General features: G+C 46.5%; 1 protein-coding gene across 1 annotated transcript in view; it reads left to right on the forward strand.

The window, feature by feature from the left end:
* Positions 1–16,827, forward strand: part of HEPHL1 (hephaestin like 1) — a 43,856-nt gene extending 27,029 nt beyond the window's left edge. Inside the window, 10 exon segments of the mRNA XM_064140544.1 lie at positions 1,290–1,502; positions 3,718–3,931; positions 6,451–6,590; positions 7,901–8,041; positions 12,382–12,488; positions 12,961–13,183; positions 13,911–14,050; positions 15,183–15,342; positions 16,465–16,545; positions 16,625–16,827. Coding sequence (XP_063996614.1) covers positions 1,290–1,502; positions 3,718–3,931; positions 6,451–6,590; positions 7,901–8,041; positions 12,382–12,488; positions 12,961–13,183; positions 13,911–14,050; positions 15,183–15,342; positions 16,465–16,545; positions 16,625–16,827 — 1,622 coding nt within the window.
* The last annotated feature ends 461 nt before the right edge of the window (positions 16,828–17,288 follow it).

Genomic DNA, 17,288 nt, shown 5'->3' on the forward strand with positions numbered 1-17,288 from the left:
GGGTCTTCAAGAAAAGCCTGGATGAGGCACTTAGTGCCATGGTCTAGTTGACTGGCACTTGGGCTGTAACCACCTCTGGAAAAGGAAAGGGAAAGGCTAGGGGAATGGTCAGTAACATCTTAAAATATCACTTCTGGATGGAGGTCTCTGACTTCAGCTTGGACCTCCTCCGAGTGATCACATAACTTCCCTTTGCTTTAGTTTTGTGACGTTTTCTGGTGTGATGTGGTATCCCATACTAAAGTTTTATTCTGCCATAATATATTTCACTTAGTGATCATAGAAAGCATTTGAAGATTAGGGAATTTAGCCTCACAACATCCTTCTGAAAGAAAGATACTTATTGGAAGTGAAAATAGAAATCAAAGGTCAAAGACACATGAAAAGGTGCCGCCAGAGCTCAATTTATAACTCAGATTCTTTATGACCCATTCCATGGCCTTAGTGATCAGGTTATACATTATCCAGGCTGAAAAGAGATGTCTCATTTATACTGGTGTGACACACCCTGAAAATCATAGAATCAGACAGGGTTGGAAGGGACCAAAAGGATCCTTTAGTTCCAGCCCCCCTGCCATGGGCAGGGACACCCTACCCTACATCAGGCTGCCCACAGCCTCATCCAGCCTGGCCTGAAACACCTCCAGGGATGGGGTCTCAACCACCTCCCTGGGCAACCCATTCCAGGCTCTCACCACTCTCATGCTCAACAACTTCCTCCTCACGTCTACCTGATCCTACCCATCTCCAGTTTTGCTCCATTCCCCCTAGTCCTGGCACTCCCTGAGAGCCTAAAAAGTCCCTCCCCAGCATTTTTTAGGCCCCCTCCAGATACTGGAAAGCCACAAGAAGGTCACCTGGGAGCCTCCTCTTCTCCAGACTGCACAGCCCCAACTCTTTCAGTCTGTCCTCATAGCAGAGCTGCTCCAGCCCTCTGATCATCCTTGTAGCCCTTCTCTGGACACGCTCCAGTATGTCCACATCCTTCTTGTAATAGGGGCTCTGGAACTGGGTGCAGTAATCTCCAAGAAGTGCTATATCACTGCAAGAAGCTATTGCAAGATTCTACAGGTTTGAAAAAAATGAAAGCTAGAAGGTCAGAGTTTACAGGAATGGCACTAGATATTCATTTGGTGTCAGCCAGCTGTACTTTTGCTTCACAAAATGCCCCTTTAATTAACACCATGACTTGCTGTGGTATGAGTCTCTTTCTGGGAAGGTGGTAGGAGGAGGATCTGTGATGAGTTTTGACCAACCTGCTGCCAACTGGCTCTGTCCTTCTCTTCCAGCTGTCAACGGCTACTTGTTTGGCAATCTGCCCGGCCTGGCCATGTGCAAGGATGACAAAGTTTCCTGGCACCTCATCGGCCTGGGCAGCCACTATGACATGCATGGGGTTCATTTTCAAGGAAACACCATTGACCTGAGAGGGACGACAAGAGATGGACTGGCCTTATTTCCTCATTTGTCAGGGACAGCACTGATGCAGCCAGACCGCGTGGGTACGTTCATCAACTTGTCTTGGTGGTGTGGCGTGTATAGAAATCAGGCAACCAACATAACAGTCATACAATCATAGAATCAACCAGGTTGGAAGAGAGCTCCAAGATCATCCAGGCCAACCTAGCACCCAGCCCTAGCCAGTCAACTAGACCATGGCACCGAGTGCCTCATCCAAGCTTTGCTTGAACACCTCCAGGGACGGCAACTCCACCACCTCCCTGGGCAGCCCATTCCAATGCCAATCACTCTCTCTGGCAAGAACTTCCTCCTAACACCCAGCCTATACCTCCCCCAGCACAACTTTAGACTGTGTCCCCTTGTTCTATTGCAGCTTGCCTGGCAGAAGAGACTGACACCCACCTGGTTACAACCTTCCTTCAGGTAGTTGTAGTCATTGAGATGCTCTGCTCTGCACGAGAGAGCCTAAAAGTGTGGAGAACATGATGACCTGGCATAGATGAGAACTCAGGCTGGGCTACTTGAGCGTGTCCAGAGAAGGGCGACGAGGCTGGTGAGAGGCCTTGAGCACAGCCCTATGAGGAGAGGCTGAGGGAGCTGGGATTGTTTAGCCTGGAGAAGAGGAGGCTCAGGGGTGACCTTATTGCTGTCTACAACTACCTGAAGGGTGGTTGTGGCCAGGAGGAGGTTGCTCTCTTCTCTCAGGTGGCCAGCGCCAGAACAAGAGGACACAGCCTCAGGCTGCGCCAGAGGAGATTTAGGCTGGAGGTGAGGAGAAAGTTCTTCCCTGAGAGAGTCATTGGACACTGGAATGGGCTGCCCGGGGAGGTGGTGGAGTCGCCGTCCCTGGGGCTGTTCAAGGCAGGATTGGATGTGGCACTTGGTGCCATGGTCTAGCCTTGAGCTGTGTGGTAAAGGGTTGGACTTGATGATCTGTGAGGTCTCTTCCAACCCTGATGATACTGTGATGCTGTGATACTTTTCTGGGAAAGTGCTGTAAATATGCATGTGCATCAAAGAGTGGAGGCAGAAAGATAGCTGAGGGGATGCTTACAGATGCAAAGGTAAAATTCACTGCTATGTAGGTAGTCAGCATCATTTAGGTATTTCAGGACTTCAATGATTTTCTTCAGAAATGCATATGTTGAAGATACTCAGCCCTCATGTAGAATCCAGTGACATGCCCCTCAGAATGAAAAGAGATTGTAGGAAGTCGAGGGACAAGTCACAGGACAAGAGGAACAACTTGAAGTTGCACTAGGGGAGTTTTAGGTTGCATATTAGGAAAAATCCCTTCATCAAAAGGGCTGTCAAGCACTGCAAGAGGCTGCCTAGGGAAGTGGTGGTGTCACCTTCCTTGGAGGTATTTAAAAGACATGTAGATGTGGCACTCTGCTGGTTTCAGACTAATTGAAATATTCTACTGAGAGAAATTAAACCCTTGGCTGTAAGAAGAGAGAAAAGAAAACACCATGTACCCTATATCATCAATCTTCTGCTGAGAAGTGCAGCTAGTCAAAATACAGATAAGACACTCACTTCTCACACACTGCTCAGCTTTCACTTCTGTCTGTGCCTTTTTTTCTGGTGGTTTGGTCACTGTGGCTGCTTCTGCCTTAAATCTAATCCAATCTAACCCTTCTTCCTCTAACGCCCTTGTCATCTTTTTTTTTGACATCTCACCTCAGATCTCTCCAGATTTATCACTTGAGATATACATGGGTTGATCTGGTTAATTCTTAAGGGAGGGAAAGAGGGAGTGGGAAGGGGGGATTGGTTTGGGAGCCCTCCTGGGGACTCTGGTTGTTTCTGGGAGGGGTATTGTGTTTCTGTATTATTTTTAACTTGCATATAATTGTCTATATTTGTGTATATATGGCTGTATATTGTGCTAAGCTGTAAATATAGCTTTATTCTTTAACTTCCAGCCAGCTGAGTCTAGTCTGGGTGATTTTCTTAAGTGTGTAGGGGAGAGTGGGTAACTCCCCAACCACCACAGGCACTTGGATACATGGTTTAGTGGTGGAGTTGGCAGTGAAAGGTTAACAGTTGGACTCAAAAATCTTAAAGGTCTTTTCCAGTCTAAATGATGATGTGATTCTATGCAAGAATCCCCTTGCTTGACTTGCCATACAGCATCACAGAATAGGTTTGTCTGAAGGTGGATCAGAGACACGCAAAATACAGGACCTAGTTCAACAAGCTGCTCTCAAAAGTTTACCAAGTCGTCTAAATCTCATGTGCTTCCATTTCCAGGCACATTCAAAGTGGTTTGCAGGACTTTTGATCACTTTGTTGGTGGGATGAAACATCTCTATGAGGTCAGCAGCTGCCGTAATACCACCCAAGGCCAGCAGCAGCATGGAGACATGAGGCTGTATTACATTGCTGCAGAGGAGGTGGAGTGGGACTATGCCTCAAATAAGAGCTCAGCACCAAATATGTACAACATCAGCAGCTATGAGGAAAGGTATCCAGAGGAAAAAGTAAACCAAAATGCTTATGGGTATGGCATGCACTTACAGTGGAGGAGAAACTTTGAAACATCCTTTCATGAAGCCAGTCTCCTACTTTTTAGGACGCTCTTTTTGCTGAGTAAGAGGAAATGTTTTCATAAGGTGACATCTTCTCAGACTAGACCAGTTCACAGGCAGTGCTGTAGGTCAAACTTTCTTTTACATTTCCTTTCAGCCTTAAACTGTTCCACTTCCCCTTTGAGTTCAGCCAAAGTTCTCTTATCAAACTGTCTTGTAATGCTATTGAAGCCAAGAAAGCTTCCAAGTTCCAAAATCCATGTGTGAGTTCAGCCCAGGCTCAATGCCACAATGATGCCCTCCAGCCCTCTCCTCTATCTTCCTCACTCTCTCCAGCCTCCCCATCTCAGTGCTTTTCTCACAGAGAAGAAACCAGATACCTGTGCCAGACCTGAAGCCCTGCAAGCAACACAGATGCATTAGGGAGCTGCTAATCCTGCTTCACTGCGGTGCAGCTGCCCCTGTCAGCTGGAAAAGCCAGAAGGCAGTGACCGCTGCCGGCGGACCGCATCTGCACTGCACTGTGCTAAGGAATAAAACCCCTGCACAGGAGATACCTGTTCCACATCATGTTACACAGGGAAACCTCTGAGCCCACTTTGATGAAACCAAAGGAACGTATTTCAGAAATAAACGTTAGAAAAGTGGCAGGGAAACTGCACCCCTTAAAAAGGCAGAGCCCAGTTGTGGCCGTTTGAGCTGATCCTCTAGCTCAGACATAGGGGAGAGATGAACATTCCAGGGATGGGTCACATAAATGGCAACAATAGATAAATTAATACAATTTCATTGGAGCATCAAGAACTTAATGTCTAGAAGCACAGCTTGTTCTGCCCCTTCTCCCGCTGGCTTCTGCTGCTGCAGCTTCGCCTATCTTCCCCGGCTGCTGTTTTGGCTACTGCTGCTTCTGCTGCTTCGCCGCCGCTTGACCCCTCCCCCATCTCCCTTAAGGTTATTGCATTGGTTTTTTTTCCCCTTCCTTCCTTCTCTAGTTATTATCTCTCTTTACATTGTTATACTATAAGAAAATACAATTTCATCTTTCCCTGACTTTCAAAAAAAGAAGGATGGGGTTTGTGCTGTGCTGAGTCGACTTCTCCCCGGGGGGCACTTCTCCCAACCCGGGACACCAGTGAGCCGGCAGAAAGCAGACCTGAAGAGTCACGGGTGATGAAAGGTGCTTAAAGTACCTGCTAACCCCGGTATTGTCAAAGGCTGCTGTAGCACACACGCTGTATTACTACAACAAGCAGTATTCCAGGGGCGTTTTTCGCTTTCATTTAAGGCGTTGTGAGCCAGCCTCGCTGCTCCCTTGCCAGGGGCACCTCGGAGGCAGAGCTGCCCGGAGGCAGAGCTGCCCGCAGAGGAGGGTGAGCGCTCTCCTCGGCAGCTGGTGGCGAGCGCCCTCTGCTGGCGAGGCAGCCCGCTGGGATCCCAGCAGAGCGGCGACGAACTGGAGGTGCCTGCAGGGACATGGCGAGGGACGCATAAATGCCATCTTCTGCCAGCTGCAGAAGGGAAAATGCGTTTCTCTCTCAGTCTGTCTTCATGCTGGCAAACCATCCAACCCCTTGCAATAGATAGCAGTAGGAGGGCAGGGCCTCCTCTTACCTTAAATGACTGAGATGAAGAGGAAGCTCAGGGGTGATCTTATTGCTGTCTACAACTACCCGAAGGGTGGTTGTGGCCAGGAGGAGGTTGCTCTCTTCTCTCAGGTGGCCAGCACCAGAACAAGAGGACACAGCCTCAGGCTGCGCCAGGGGAGATTTAGGCTGGAGGTGAGGAGAAAGTTCTTCACTGAGAGAGTCATTGGACACTGGAATGGGCTGCCCGGGGAGGTGGTGGAGTCACCGTCCCTGGGGCTGTTCAAGGCAAGGTTGGACGTGGCACTTGGTGCCATGGTCTAGCCTTGAGCTCTGTGGTACAGGGTTGGACTTGATGATCTGTGAGGTCTCTTCCAACCCTGATAATACTGTGATACTGTGACTTTCACAAAGTTAGACTTGGGTTATCATACTCCTGTGGCTGGCTAATATCCAAGACAGTGGAAGCAGCCACCATGGGAAGAGGATTCAGGTAGTGTCTTCTGTTGGAGCAGAGGATGCAGCCAGAGAGGGTGGCTGAAACCACTCCTAGCTTGAAGCTCTTCTCTGCTCTGACAGTTCTGTTGAAGGATTTGTGTTGCCAGAAGTTTGTGGCGAGTGCAAGGCATCCTCATATTCAGCAGTCTGAGGAAGGTGTGCAGTTAGTGAAGATTATAGCTGCTATTGTTCTTTTTTCTATTTAAAATACCTTGCAGCACTCAGGGCTCCACATCAATCAGCACATTGGGCCAGGTTGCAATAATAGTATGTGAATAATAACTATAATAGTAATGTTGTGAATAGCACAATAGTTCCTAGCCTTTAGACATGCAAGGTTTGGTACTTACCATTTTTGTCTTTTTATTTTGCAGCTATGGGCATGTTTTCCTGAGCCAAGCAGACGACATGATTGGTTCAAAGTACAAGAAGGTGGTTTACAGGGAGTATACCAACAGCAACTTCACGCAGCGCAAAGTGAGGACAGAGGAGGAGGAACACTTGGAAATCCTGGGCAAGTAGCTCTCATGGCTGACAGGCTGAGCCTGAAAAGTGAGAGGATTGCTTTCCAAAAACTAGAAGGTTTTCCCAGCTTTGTTAACATGAAGACCAATGAACACTGATACCTGTTCCAGATTATCAGTGATTTTACACCCAATTTGTATATTGGCTGAGTGTAAAAATGCTTTCCAAATTAGAGAATTCACTCTCTAACATGAATATTATGTTTCCTAACAAGTACTTACAGAGAGGATGCCAAAATGGGAACTCTAGGATTCACTTTATCTTCAGAGTATGTAACATGGGGAGAATATGGTAGGCAGATCAAGCCAATATTAAGGGGCCGGATTGGTATCTGAACCTGGGTGGGACAAAATTTTTATGCACATCATAAAATAACCATCAGCTCATGTGTTTTATGGGGTGAGAAGTGGGCTACAACTGGCCATGAAGTAATCAACACTCTCTAGGAATACAGGCTCAGGGGTGACCTTATTGCTGTCTACAACTACCTGAGGGGTGGTTGTGGCCAGGAGGAGGTTGCTCTCTTCTCTCAGGTGGCCAGCACCAGAACAAGAGGACACAGCCTCAGGCTGCACCAGGGGAGATTTAGGCTGGAGGTGAGGAGAAAGTTCTTCCCTGAGAGAGTCATTGGACACTGGAATGGGCTGCCCGGGGAGGTGGTGGAGTCGCCGACCCTGGAGCTGTTCAAGGCAAGGTTGGACGTGGCACTTGGTGCCATGGTCTAGCCTTGAGCTCTGTGAGGTCTCTTCCAACCTTGATGATACTGTGATTTGACATTTCTTTTTGGCAATAAAAAGTTTTAAAAAAAAATAAAATCAAAAGCCACTAGCAGCTTAAGAGGTAAACTTCTGAATGTTACAACAAACATTCACAAGGGTTCTCCTTAAAACAAATTGTCCAAAGATCTGTCTCCAGAGTGAACAATTCCTCTCGCTGACTGAAAAAGGATTATCATAGGATTACTTAGTGCCATGGTCTAGTTGATTGGTTAGGGCTGGGTGCTAGGTTGGACTGGATGATCTTGGAGGTCTCTTCCAACCTGGTTGATTCTATGATTCTATGATTCTATGATTCTACTTCTATACAAGAAGTATTTACTTATATGTGTGGAGGTTTTCACGACCTGAGCTAACAAACCCATGACTTTTTTTGCTTTGCTGAAAGAACAGAAGAGCCCAGGGGTTTTGAGAAAGGCCTTGGCTCCGTGCCTGGGCTCTGCTCCGCTCCACTCCACTTCTGGATTTGTTAAATTCAGAAAAGCAGCATTGTCATAACTGGCGTTCTTCTGGTGTGATTTAGGACCCTTACTCCACGCTGAGGTGGGTGAATCGGTGCTGATCATATTTAAGAACAAAGCCAGCAGGCCTTATTCGATAAGCGCACATGGTGTAGAAGAAGTGGGTTGTGAAGAACAACCTGAGACACCAATTACCCTCCCTGGTAAGACTTTTTGTTGTTAGTTTTAGTTTTCTGTTTATTTTTCTGTTTAATTTTAATTTTCTTTTTCCTTTTTCTCTCCCCTCCTCTCCCCTCCTCTCCCCTCCCCTCCTCTCCCCTCCCCTCCCCTCCCCTCCTCTCCCCTCCTCTCTCCTCCTCTCCCCTCCTCTCCCCTCCTCTCCCCTCCTCTCCCTTCCCCCCCCCCCCCCCCCCCTCCCCCACCTCCCCTCCCCCCTTTTCTTCTCTTTTTTCTTTTTTTAGGGGGGTTGTTTGGTTTCAGTTTAGTTTTGTTTGTTTTTATTTATTTGTTTGAGCTAACAGGCTCTATGAGAAAGCATTTAAACATAGTAATAATAATCCCTCTTCTAAGGTTTACACATACCTATATGTTCTTCCAGGCATACTAGGCAGAAAGTTTTCATTCAGATACTGATCTGTGGAGTTATACATGTAAGTTCTTGATCAAACAGGCATGTTAAGGCAGAGAATGAACAGTATTGTAATATCACTGAACAGCCTCCAAAAAAGGCAGAAATGGTCCCTGGGGCAGTTCAAGGCAAGGCTGGACGTGGCCATGGTCACGCCTTGAGCTCTGTGGTAAAGGGTTGGACTTGATGATCTGTGAGGTCTCTTCCAACCTTGGTGATACTGTGATAATCATGGCAGGAGAAGCATAGGCCAGCATTGCATTTGGCTCCAGGCCATTCTTAACACCGTCTTTAAAACTGAGAGAGGCAGTGGTAGAGTCCCAGTCAGCAACACTAACTCTGCCTCCCTCCTAATCTACATAGAACTGACATTTGCGTTCAGAGCTGATGCACAAAATGCAAGATGTACCTGCCAGGAAGCAAAAGTCTTTGGGAAAAGTGTATCAAAAATGCCCCAGTTTCTAGTGAGGAACACAGTGGGAAATTATTTTCACAGCATTGAAGTTTTTCAAATAGAGAAATACCTGCCAGAATTTTGTACTTCTGTTTTTATGTTGGGTTTATGATATGCCCAGGTGGCCAAGAGAGCCAGTGGCATCCTGGCCTGCATCAGGAATGGTGTGGTCAGCAGGAGCAGGGAGGTCATTCTGCCCCTGTACTCTGCACTGGTTAGACCACACCTTGAGTACTGTGTTCAGTTCTGGGCCCCCCAGTTTAGGAGGGACATTGAGATGCTTGAGCGTGTCCAGAGAAGGGCAACGAGGCTGGGGAGAGGCCTTGAGCACAGCCCCACGAGGAGAGGCTGAGGGAGCTGGGATTGGTTAGCCTGGAGAAGAGGAAGCTCAGGGGTGACCTTATTGCTGTCTACAACTACCTGAGGGGTGGTTGTGGCCAGGAGGAGGTTGCTCTCTTCTCTCAGGTGGCCAGCACCAGAACAAGAGGACACAGCCTCAGGCTGTGCCAGGGGAGATTTAGGCTGGAGGTGAGGAGAAAGTTCTTCACTGAGAGAGTCATTGGACACTGGAATGGGCTGCCTGGGGAGGTGGTGGAGTCGCCGTCCCTGGAGCTGTTCAAGGCAGGATTGGACGTGGCACTTGGTGCCATGGTCTAGCCTTGAGCTCTGTGGTAAAGGGTTGGACTTGATGATCTGTGAGGTCTCTTCCAACCCTGATGATACTGTGATACTGTGATACTGTGATATGGTAAGAAGTCAAACCCAGGCAATATATTCAATCCAAAAAGTACATATCTTTGCTTCCTATCGTCCATGCAATTTTTTTCACAGTGTCTTCAGCTCCAGTGGGAAACTAAATGAAAATAAATTTTAAGGTACTAAACTACTTTACAAGCTGAAATTTCTTTCTTGTAAATAACTGTGTTAATACATCAGTAAGTTTGCAGATGACACCAAGCTAGGAGCAGGTGTGGATCTGTTGGAAGGTAGGAGAGCCCTGCAGAGGGACCTGGACAGGCTGGATGGGTGGACAGAGGCCAATGGGATGAGATTTAACAAGGCCAAGTGCAGGGTTCTGCACTTTGGCCACAACAACCCCAAGCAGTGCTACAGGCTTGGGACAGAGTGGCTGGAAAGCAGCCAGGAGGAAAGGGACCTGAGGGTACTGATAGATAGTAGCTGCAGATGAGGCAGCAGTGTGCCCAGGTGGCCAAGAGAGCCAATGGCATCCTGGCCTGCATCAGGAACAGTGTGGCCAGTAGGACAAGGGAGGTTATTCTTCCCCTGGACTCAGCACTGGTCAGGCCACACCTTGAGTGCTGTGTCCAGTTCTGGGGCCCTCAATTCAAGAAGGATGTTGAGGTGCTGGAACATATCCAGAGAAGGGCAACAAAGCTGGTGAGGGGCCTGGAGCACAAATCCTATGAGGAGAGGTTGAGGGAGCTGGGGGTGTTTAGCCTGGAGAAGAGGAGGCTCAGGGGTGACCTCATTGCTGCCTACAACTACCTGAAGGGGCATTGTAGCCAGGTGGGGGTGGCCTCTTCTGTTAGGCAACCAGCAATAGAACAAGGGGACACAGTCTCAAGTAGTGCCAGGGTAGGTCTAGGCTGGATGTTAGGAGAAAGTTGTTGCCAGAGAGAGTGATTGGCATTGGAATGGGCTGCCCAGGGAGGTGGTGGAGTCACTGTCCCTGGAGGTGTTCAAGAAGAGCCTGGATGAGGCACTTGGTGCCATGGTCTAGTTGACTGGCTAGGGCTGGGTGCTAGGTTGGACTGGATGATCTTGGAGGTCTCTTCCAACCTGGTTGATTCTATGATTCTATGATCCTATGAATACAGTCACTTAGGCATTCATAGGCTAATGTGACCCCACATCTGCTTTGCTGGAGTTTAATAAATGAACACCTGTTGCTAATACATGGGAGGAAAAACCAAACCCAACAAACAAACAAGCAAAGCCTCAACCAATCGGCCAGAAAAAGAGCCAATTTTTTTATGGTTTCCTTGTTTTGTTTGCTCCATGAGGTCGTTGATGCTGTTTTGTTGACAGCCGAGAACACTATTGCCATGTCTCCTGTGTCCACATGGGGGCAGGCTTGAGACGAGCGAGGCAAGGGAAACTGTTTAACCATAAGCCAAAGGGAAGGACTCCCTGGCAAGAGTCTCCTCTGTTCTATGTTCTGACTTTTCCTTAGGAGTAAGGGAGCAGCAGTTAAGGTGCAAATCAAGCCCCTCTAAATAAGACTAATTCCTGGGAACTTCAGACCCCACTATCATAATCTAGAAATCCTTGCTGGCTGTCTTCCTTGGCCAGGCTAGATATCCTCACCCCAAGCTTCCTGGAGCTCATCTAGTTCTACTGCACTATGAACCTGTCATCAGTAATATTTATGTTCTGCCAAACTGTTCCCAAGAGCACTGCCAGCTCCTCAAGAGACTGTGGATGGCATGGTAAGGAGACCCAGAGAGTAGATCCATAGTAGCCTAAACCAAAACAGCTCTCAGCTGCACACCTTTGTCCAGTCGCTCTCCCCTCCTCCATTTACCCAGCAGCAAAAAGGGTCTTGTGCCTTTCCCTGGAGTAAAAAAAAACAAAACAACCAATGAAAAAAAAAAAAACCAACCACCAATGAAAAAAAAAACCAAACCCAACCCTCCAAAAAACAAACTACAAAAAAATCCCCAAACAAAGAGAAACACATACAAATAAAAAAACAAATCAGGGAAACAACTCAGTTCATATTGAACACAGATGTGGTTTATCTTCATTGTGGAGAACTGCTTCTCACCCAAATAGATAATTTACCCATCAGATTGTTTTGTTGGTGGGGTTTGTTTGGGATGGGTTGGGTTGGGTTTTTTAATCAGAGGTCAGAGAATCTCTGCTCAGGGAGGATGTGGGCTTTTAGGAAGGGATTCTTGGGTAATTTCTGGGGAGAAGAAGCTTAGCTGGAAGAGGAACAGATCCCTTCATTACTCCTAGTCAACAGGCTGGTATGTACTCAGCACTCTTGGCTAAGGACTGATAACGCTGCTGCAGCACCATCTGCAAAATCCCACTGGCAACTGCCACATCTTTTTGCCCTTTTCAACTGAGAAAGGCCAAGAAGCATTTGCTGGAGCTTGGCTCCCAACATCTGCAACTGACCTTAGGCATCGGCACCCAGGATCAACAATTTACTGCAAGTATTGGCCAGGGAGAAATATGAAGAGTCCTGTCTCCAGAATTCCCTCTGTGGGATGACACTGCTGCCAGTAGCATTTGCAGATCTCCTTTTCTGGGGGCTTTACACCACTCAATGACCTCCTGGAAGGCAGAACCACATTCATATCCCATTGCTGCGTGCTTCCACAGATCATTTTGATGCAGATCATGTTTTGATGAGGAGGGTAACAGATCTCAGTTACAGGTTATTCTAAGACTCTAATATACAGCTGTTAAAATTGTTCTCTCTGTTTCAGGGGAAATAAACACCTACAGGTGGAATGTCCCAGAACGATCTGGCCCTGGTAAAACAGATCCAAACTGTATCACTTGGGTTTATTACTCAACAGTGAACTTTGTCAAGGTAATTAATGACATGGTCATTAAAGATTATATTGCTTTGGCTAAAGCATCCTGCTTCACATAGTGTTTCTGAAAGGATTCTGCTTCACATCTATGTGAGGACCATGGGCTAGAGGAATGATTTACAGAGTTAGATGCTTTGTCCTCTTCAGCAACAGTTGCACATGCCTGGGTAATTTAATCTACTGAAATACCTAGGGATAGACCATGGTAATGTGATTCCCTCCTTAAAGAACAGTTGAAGGGATTTTGGGTGGAGGCACTAAGTTATTTTGATACATTACTTTGATACATTACCATGAGGCCATGCAAAGAAAAATATAAATAAAAATAAATGTAAATATAAATAAAACAACCCACAACAGACAAAGTAACTAAAGGAAACTGGAATTTCACCTTTATTTACTCTATAATCTATCTCTATTTCATAACTGGATTAAATGAAAACTTGTTCATGTGTATATTTATTCCAGGACACATACAGTGGTCTGGTTGGACCTCTTGTAGTCTGCAGAAAAGGAACTCTAGATGAAAAAGGTCTAAGAAAAGACATTGATCGTGAATTTACTCTTCTGTTTATGGTGTTTGATGAAAATCAATCCTGGTATTTGAAAGAAAACATCAAAACATACCTTCACAAGAATCCTGATGAGTTTAATTCCACTGAAAAGTTTGAAGATGGCAACTGCATGCATGGTATGTATGACTCAGCCAAGAGGAGAGAGGTTTATTTTTCACAGCCCTTTTAAGAAGACATTGGCTTTAGCCTACAATTACTCAGCTACATGGCAGCTCTGGAAACAAAAAGATTTCATGAGACTCAGCTAAGATATTTTTGCAGCAGAACAGTTTGATCTTACATGCTTGAGAAGTGGCCACCCTCTCAGCCTCCCTTTGTCATATGAGAGCTGCGTTCCTTGCAGGCTTCTTCTGTGTGAGCTTAAGGATGACCTTTTGAAAGTATGGCTGTAGTGGCAACCTGCCCAAAAGCCAGGCAGAACAAACTGGATAGGGGCAGGAGCAGCCCTGGCAAAGCAAAATTCTCTTTCTACAGATGATTCCCATTTTAGGCAACAATTCTTTTCTTGGCGTAAACCCTGTTTATTCAAGAGTAACCCTGTTTATTCAAGAGTAACCCTGTTTATTCAAGAGTTTGATCTCAAACCCAATCTGATATTTTTCAAGAGAGAAAATTGGTTGCTTCTAAGTACTTAAATGGTTTGGAAACTGAAACAAGACCACAACTGTCTCTGTGCAATGGTAGGGAGCACTACAGAGAGCCCTTGCCCTTCCACACATGCCTGTCCCTTTTCTACCTGGACACCACTTCTACCTCAAGAAAAGGTGCAAGGTGTAGCTGAAGTGAGGGTTATCATCACCTGTACCATCACTCTTAATCAGTTTTGCTTTTTCATTCTTCCAGCAATCAATGGGAAGATTTATAACAGTCTTCTAGGTCTGACGATGAATGAAGGTGACAGGACAAACTGGTACTTGATAGGAATGGGCAATGAAGTGGATGTACATACAGTCCACTTCCATGCACAGACCTTCATCTTCAAGGTTAGTAAAATTAATGAAAGTAAAATCTTTGCAGTCTGATGGGAGATGTCTGCAAAAAAAGTCCTGGCTTTGCAGCTTGGGTATGGAGGCCTGGGCTGATGCTGAGGTTGGTGGGAATTTTGCATGTGAAAGAAATACAAAATGAACTACATTCTTGCAAAGCTTCTACTCTGAGCCTGTTATGAAACAGGAATAAATGCCACTATTGGAGGACATAGTTAGCTGGGTTAAAACACATGCTTATAGAATCATAGAATCATAGAATCAACCAGGTTGGAAGAGACCTCCAAGAGCATCCAGTCCAACCTAGCACCCAGCCCTATCCAGTCAACCAGACCCTGGCACTAAGTGCCTCATCCAGTCTTCTCTTGAAGGCCTCCAGTGATGATGCTTACACCACCTCCCTGGGCAGCCCATTCCAATGCCAATCACTCTCTCTGGCAACAACTTCCTCCTAACATCCAGCCTATACTTCCCCCAGCACAACTTGAGACTGTGTCCCCTTGTTCTATTGCTGGTTGCCTAGGAGAAGAGGCCACCCCCCACCTGGCTACAATGCCCCTTCAGGTAGTTGTAGACAGCAATGAGGTCACTCCTGAGCCTCCTCTTCTCCAGGCTAAACACCCCCAGCTCCCTCAGCCTCTCCTCATAGGGTTTGTGTTCCAGGCCCCTCACCAGCTTTGTTGCCCTTCTCTGGACACGTTCCAGTATCTCAACATCTCTCTTGAATTGAGGGCCCCAGAACTGGACACAGCACTCAAGGTGTGGCCTGACCAGTGCTAACCCATGAGTAAAAGGGAAGATTCAAGGAGGAGACAGTTATGCATTCTTAGTGTATGGGGTTATGTTGTGACAGCTTGGTAGGGCAGGACCGTCTGAAAAGTATCTGTCTTTCAAAGGAACATCTGTATCCAGACAGCATGTGGAGTCCTCAGGAGGGGTCTTCTTTTGTTTATTAATTTATTAATTTAGAGGTGTCCAAAGACCTCAGCCCCCCAACAAAGCTCACTAGAAAAATAAAACAAGAAGCATTTGATTTGCCTTGAGGATCTGAAATCCTACCTAGATTGTCAGTGCCCAGAGAGGATATTTGAGGCACAGCTTTCATGATTCTGATTTTACCTTGCCACAGACAGATAAGGAACACAGAGGAGATGTGTATGACCTCTTTCCTGGGACTTTCCAAACCGTTGAACTTGTAGCAGAAAACCCTGGAACGTGGCTTCTGCACTGCCACGTAGCCGATCACATCCACGCTGGCATGGAGACGACCTACACAATCAATAAATCAGGTTCAGTATCAGAAATATGTCCTAGGACTTGGAGGTGATATCACAGCAGATTGGATAGGAGACAGGGAGGAAAGTTAAGAGAGCTAATGTCACTGCTGTACCCTGAATGCTGGTGGGAAGCATCTGGACATTACTGCCATGGCCAGTTAGCAACATCTAGGGACAGAACAAACACCCCTAAGGACACAGGAAAGACAATCTTTCACACAGTCTCACAGTATTATTAGGATTGGAAGAGACCTCACAGATCATCAAGTCCAACCCTTTACCATAGAGTTCAAGGCTAGACCATGGCACCAAGTGCCACGTCCAATCCTGCCTTTGCTGCACTTTGAAACTGAAACACAGTTGTCTCTTCACAAGAGCCCTTCTAATCAAGTGGTGGTCTGTGTACCATTAATCAGTTGCAGATGGTGCAGAAAACAACTGCAAAGCTATTTTTCAGGCTTGTTGCCATGTGGTGTGCAGGAAAACCTTTACACCAGCATGGTGCTGGTTCCTCCATGCAAACACTGCCAGCTCCCAGAGCTATCCCAGCTCCTTCCTGCATGGGCAGAGAACAGCTTAAATAGAAGATGCTCTAGACAATGATCATTCACCCTGTCCAAGACATACTCTACCCTTTGAGCAAGAAATGTTGCTAAACTTTTTGAGTGATGCTTGTGACTGAATCCAAAAGTGCTTTGTGAGCCTCTCCACATCTTTAGTCCAGGTCCACCACCTTCCACTAGACAAAGTTGTTCAAACCCCCTCCAACCTGCCCTTGAAGACTTCCAGGGATAAGGCATCAACAATTTCCCTAGAAAATCTGTGCTAGTGTCTCACCACCCTTATCATAATAAATCTCTTATGTCCAATGTAAATCTACCTTCTTTCAGTTTAAAACTGTTACCCCTTGTCCTGTCACTACAGTAAGCAATGAAGCAGCAGACATGCTTCCAGAGAATGGGGACTTTGCCCATGGAGCTGCCCAGAGCAATAGCTGCATCGATCTAATCCTGATTTCTGTTCACATCAACAAGACTGAAGTAATTAAATAAAATCAGCTAAACTTTTGAGAAGAGGAAAAAAAAAAAAGTACTTAATCAGGCTTTTAACTATATTTTTTCTTTCTCTGCACAGAGCTGAAATCTCCTTCAGAAGGAGGCCTCACAACTGAAGCATACGATACAAACACTGCAGGAAACAGAACAACTGGCAAGGGTGAGGACTTTTTTCAATGTCATTTAAAACTCTTCAGATTCGTGTGTAGGCTTCTTGTTAACTGCTTCTCTTTTAACAGAAAATGACAGTAAAGGGGGCAACTTTTTTGGCAAAACTTTGAGTCCTGGAGAAGCCATCTTGATACTTGCAGCCTTTTTCTTCATTGGACTTGTTCTACTCTCAACAGTATTAATCTTCTTCTGCCTCATCACCCGCCAAGGAAGCAGGATCCGTTACACACCTCTGGATGACAAAAGTGCACTTCTGGCAGATTCCCTGTGATCCCCACCTTTAGCACCATCCACAGAGCCATACTGGATTTCATGACATGCTGCTAACAAAACTGGAGCAAGACATATGCTGATAGTCCTACCCCATAGTCCAGATGAACAGGAGCTGCAGCTTCAGCTCCAAGAACTGCATACCACCCATCACCATTTCCCTCCTCTGGAGTTCAGCTGATTTACCCAAGATCAAATCTGGCAGCAGAGCAGGGCAGCACACCTCGTGGCATCCACAGTGGCTGAACAGGATTTCCATGGGAGTAAGGAGCAGGCAGCATGGCACCCATGCACTCTGTGCAGCAGCATGGGGTTCATGCTAAGGAATACATACCACCAGGGACTGTTTTAAGTATGCTGGCTCCTGGATCCTCTAGGTGCTGAGCTGGAAGTACCCACAGTTTCCCAAAGTCTGTCTCAATAAATTCATTGGTATTTAAGCAACTCTCTTCCCCCACCCTT

This window comes from Pogoniulus pusillus, chromosome 3 (genome assembly GCF_015220805.1).
Source record: "Pogoniulus pusillus isolate bPogPus1 chromosome 3, bPogPus1.pri, whole genome shotgun sequence".
Lineage (NCBI taxonomy): Eukaryota > Metazoa > Chordata > Aves > Piciformes > Lybiidae > Pogoniulus > Pogoniulus pusillus.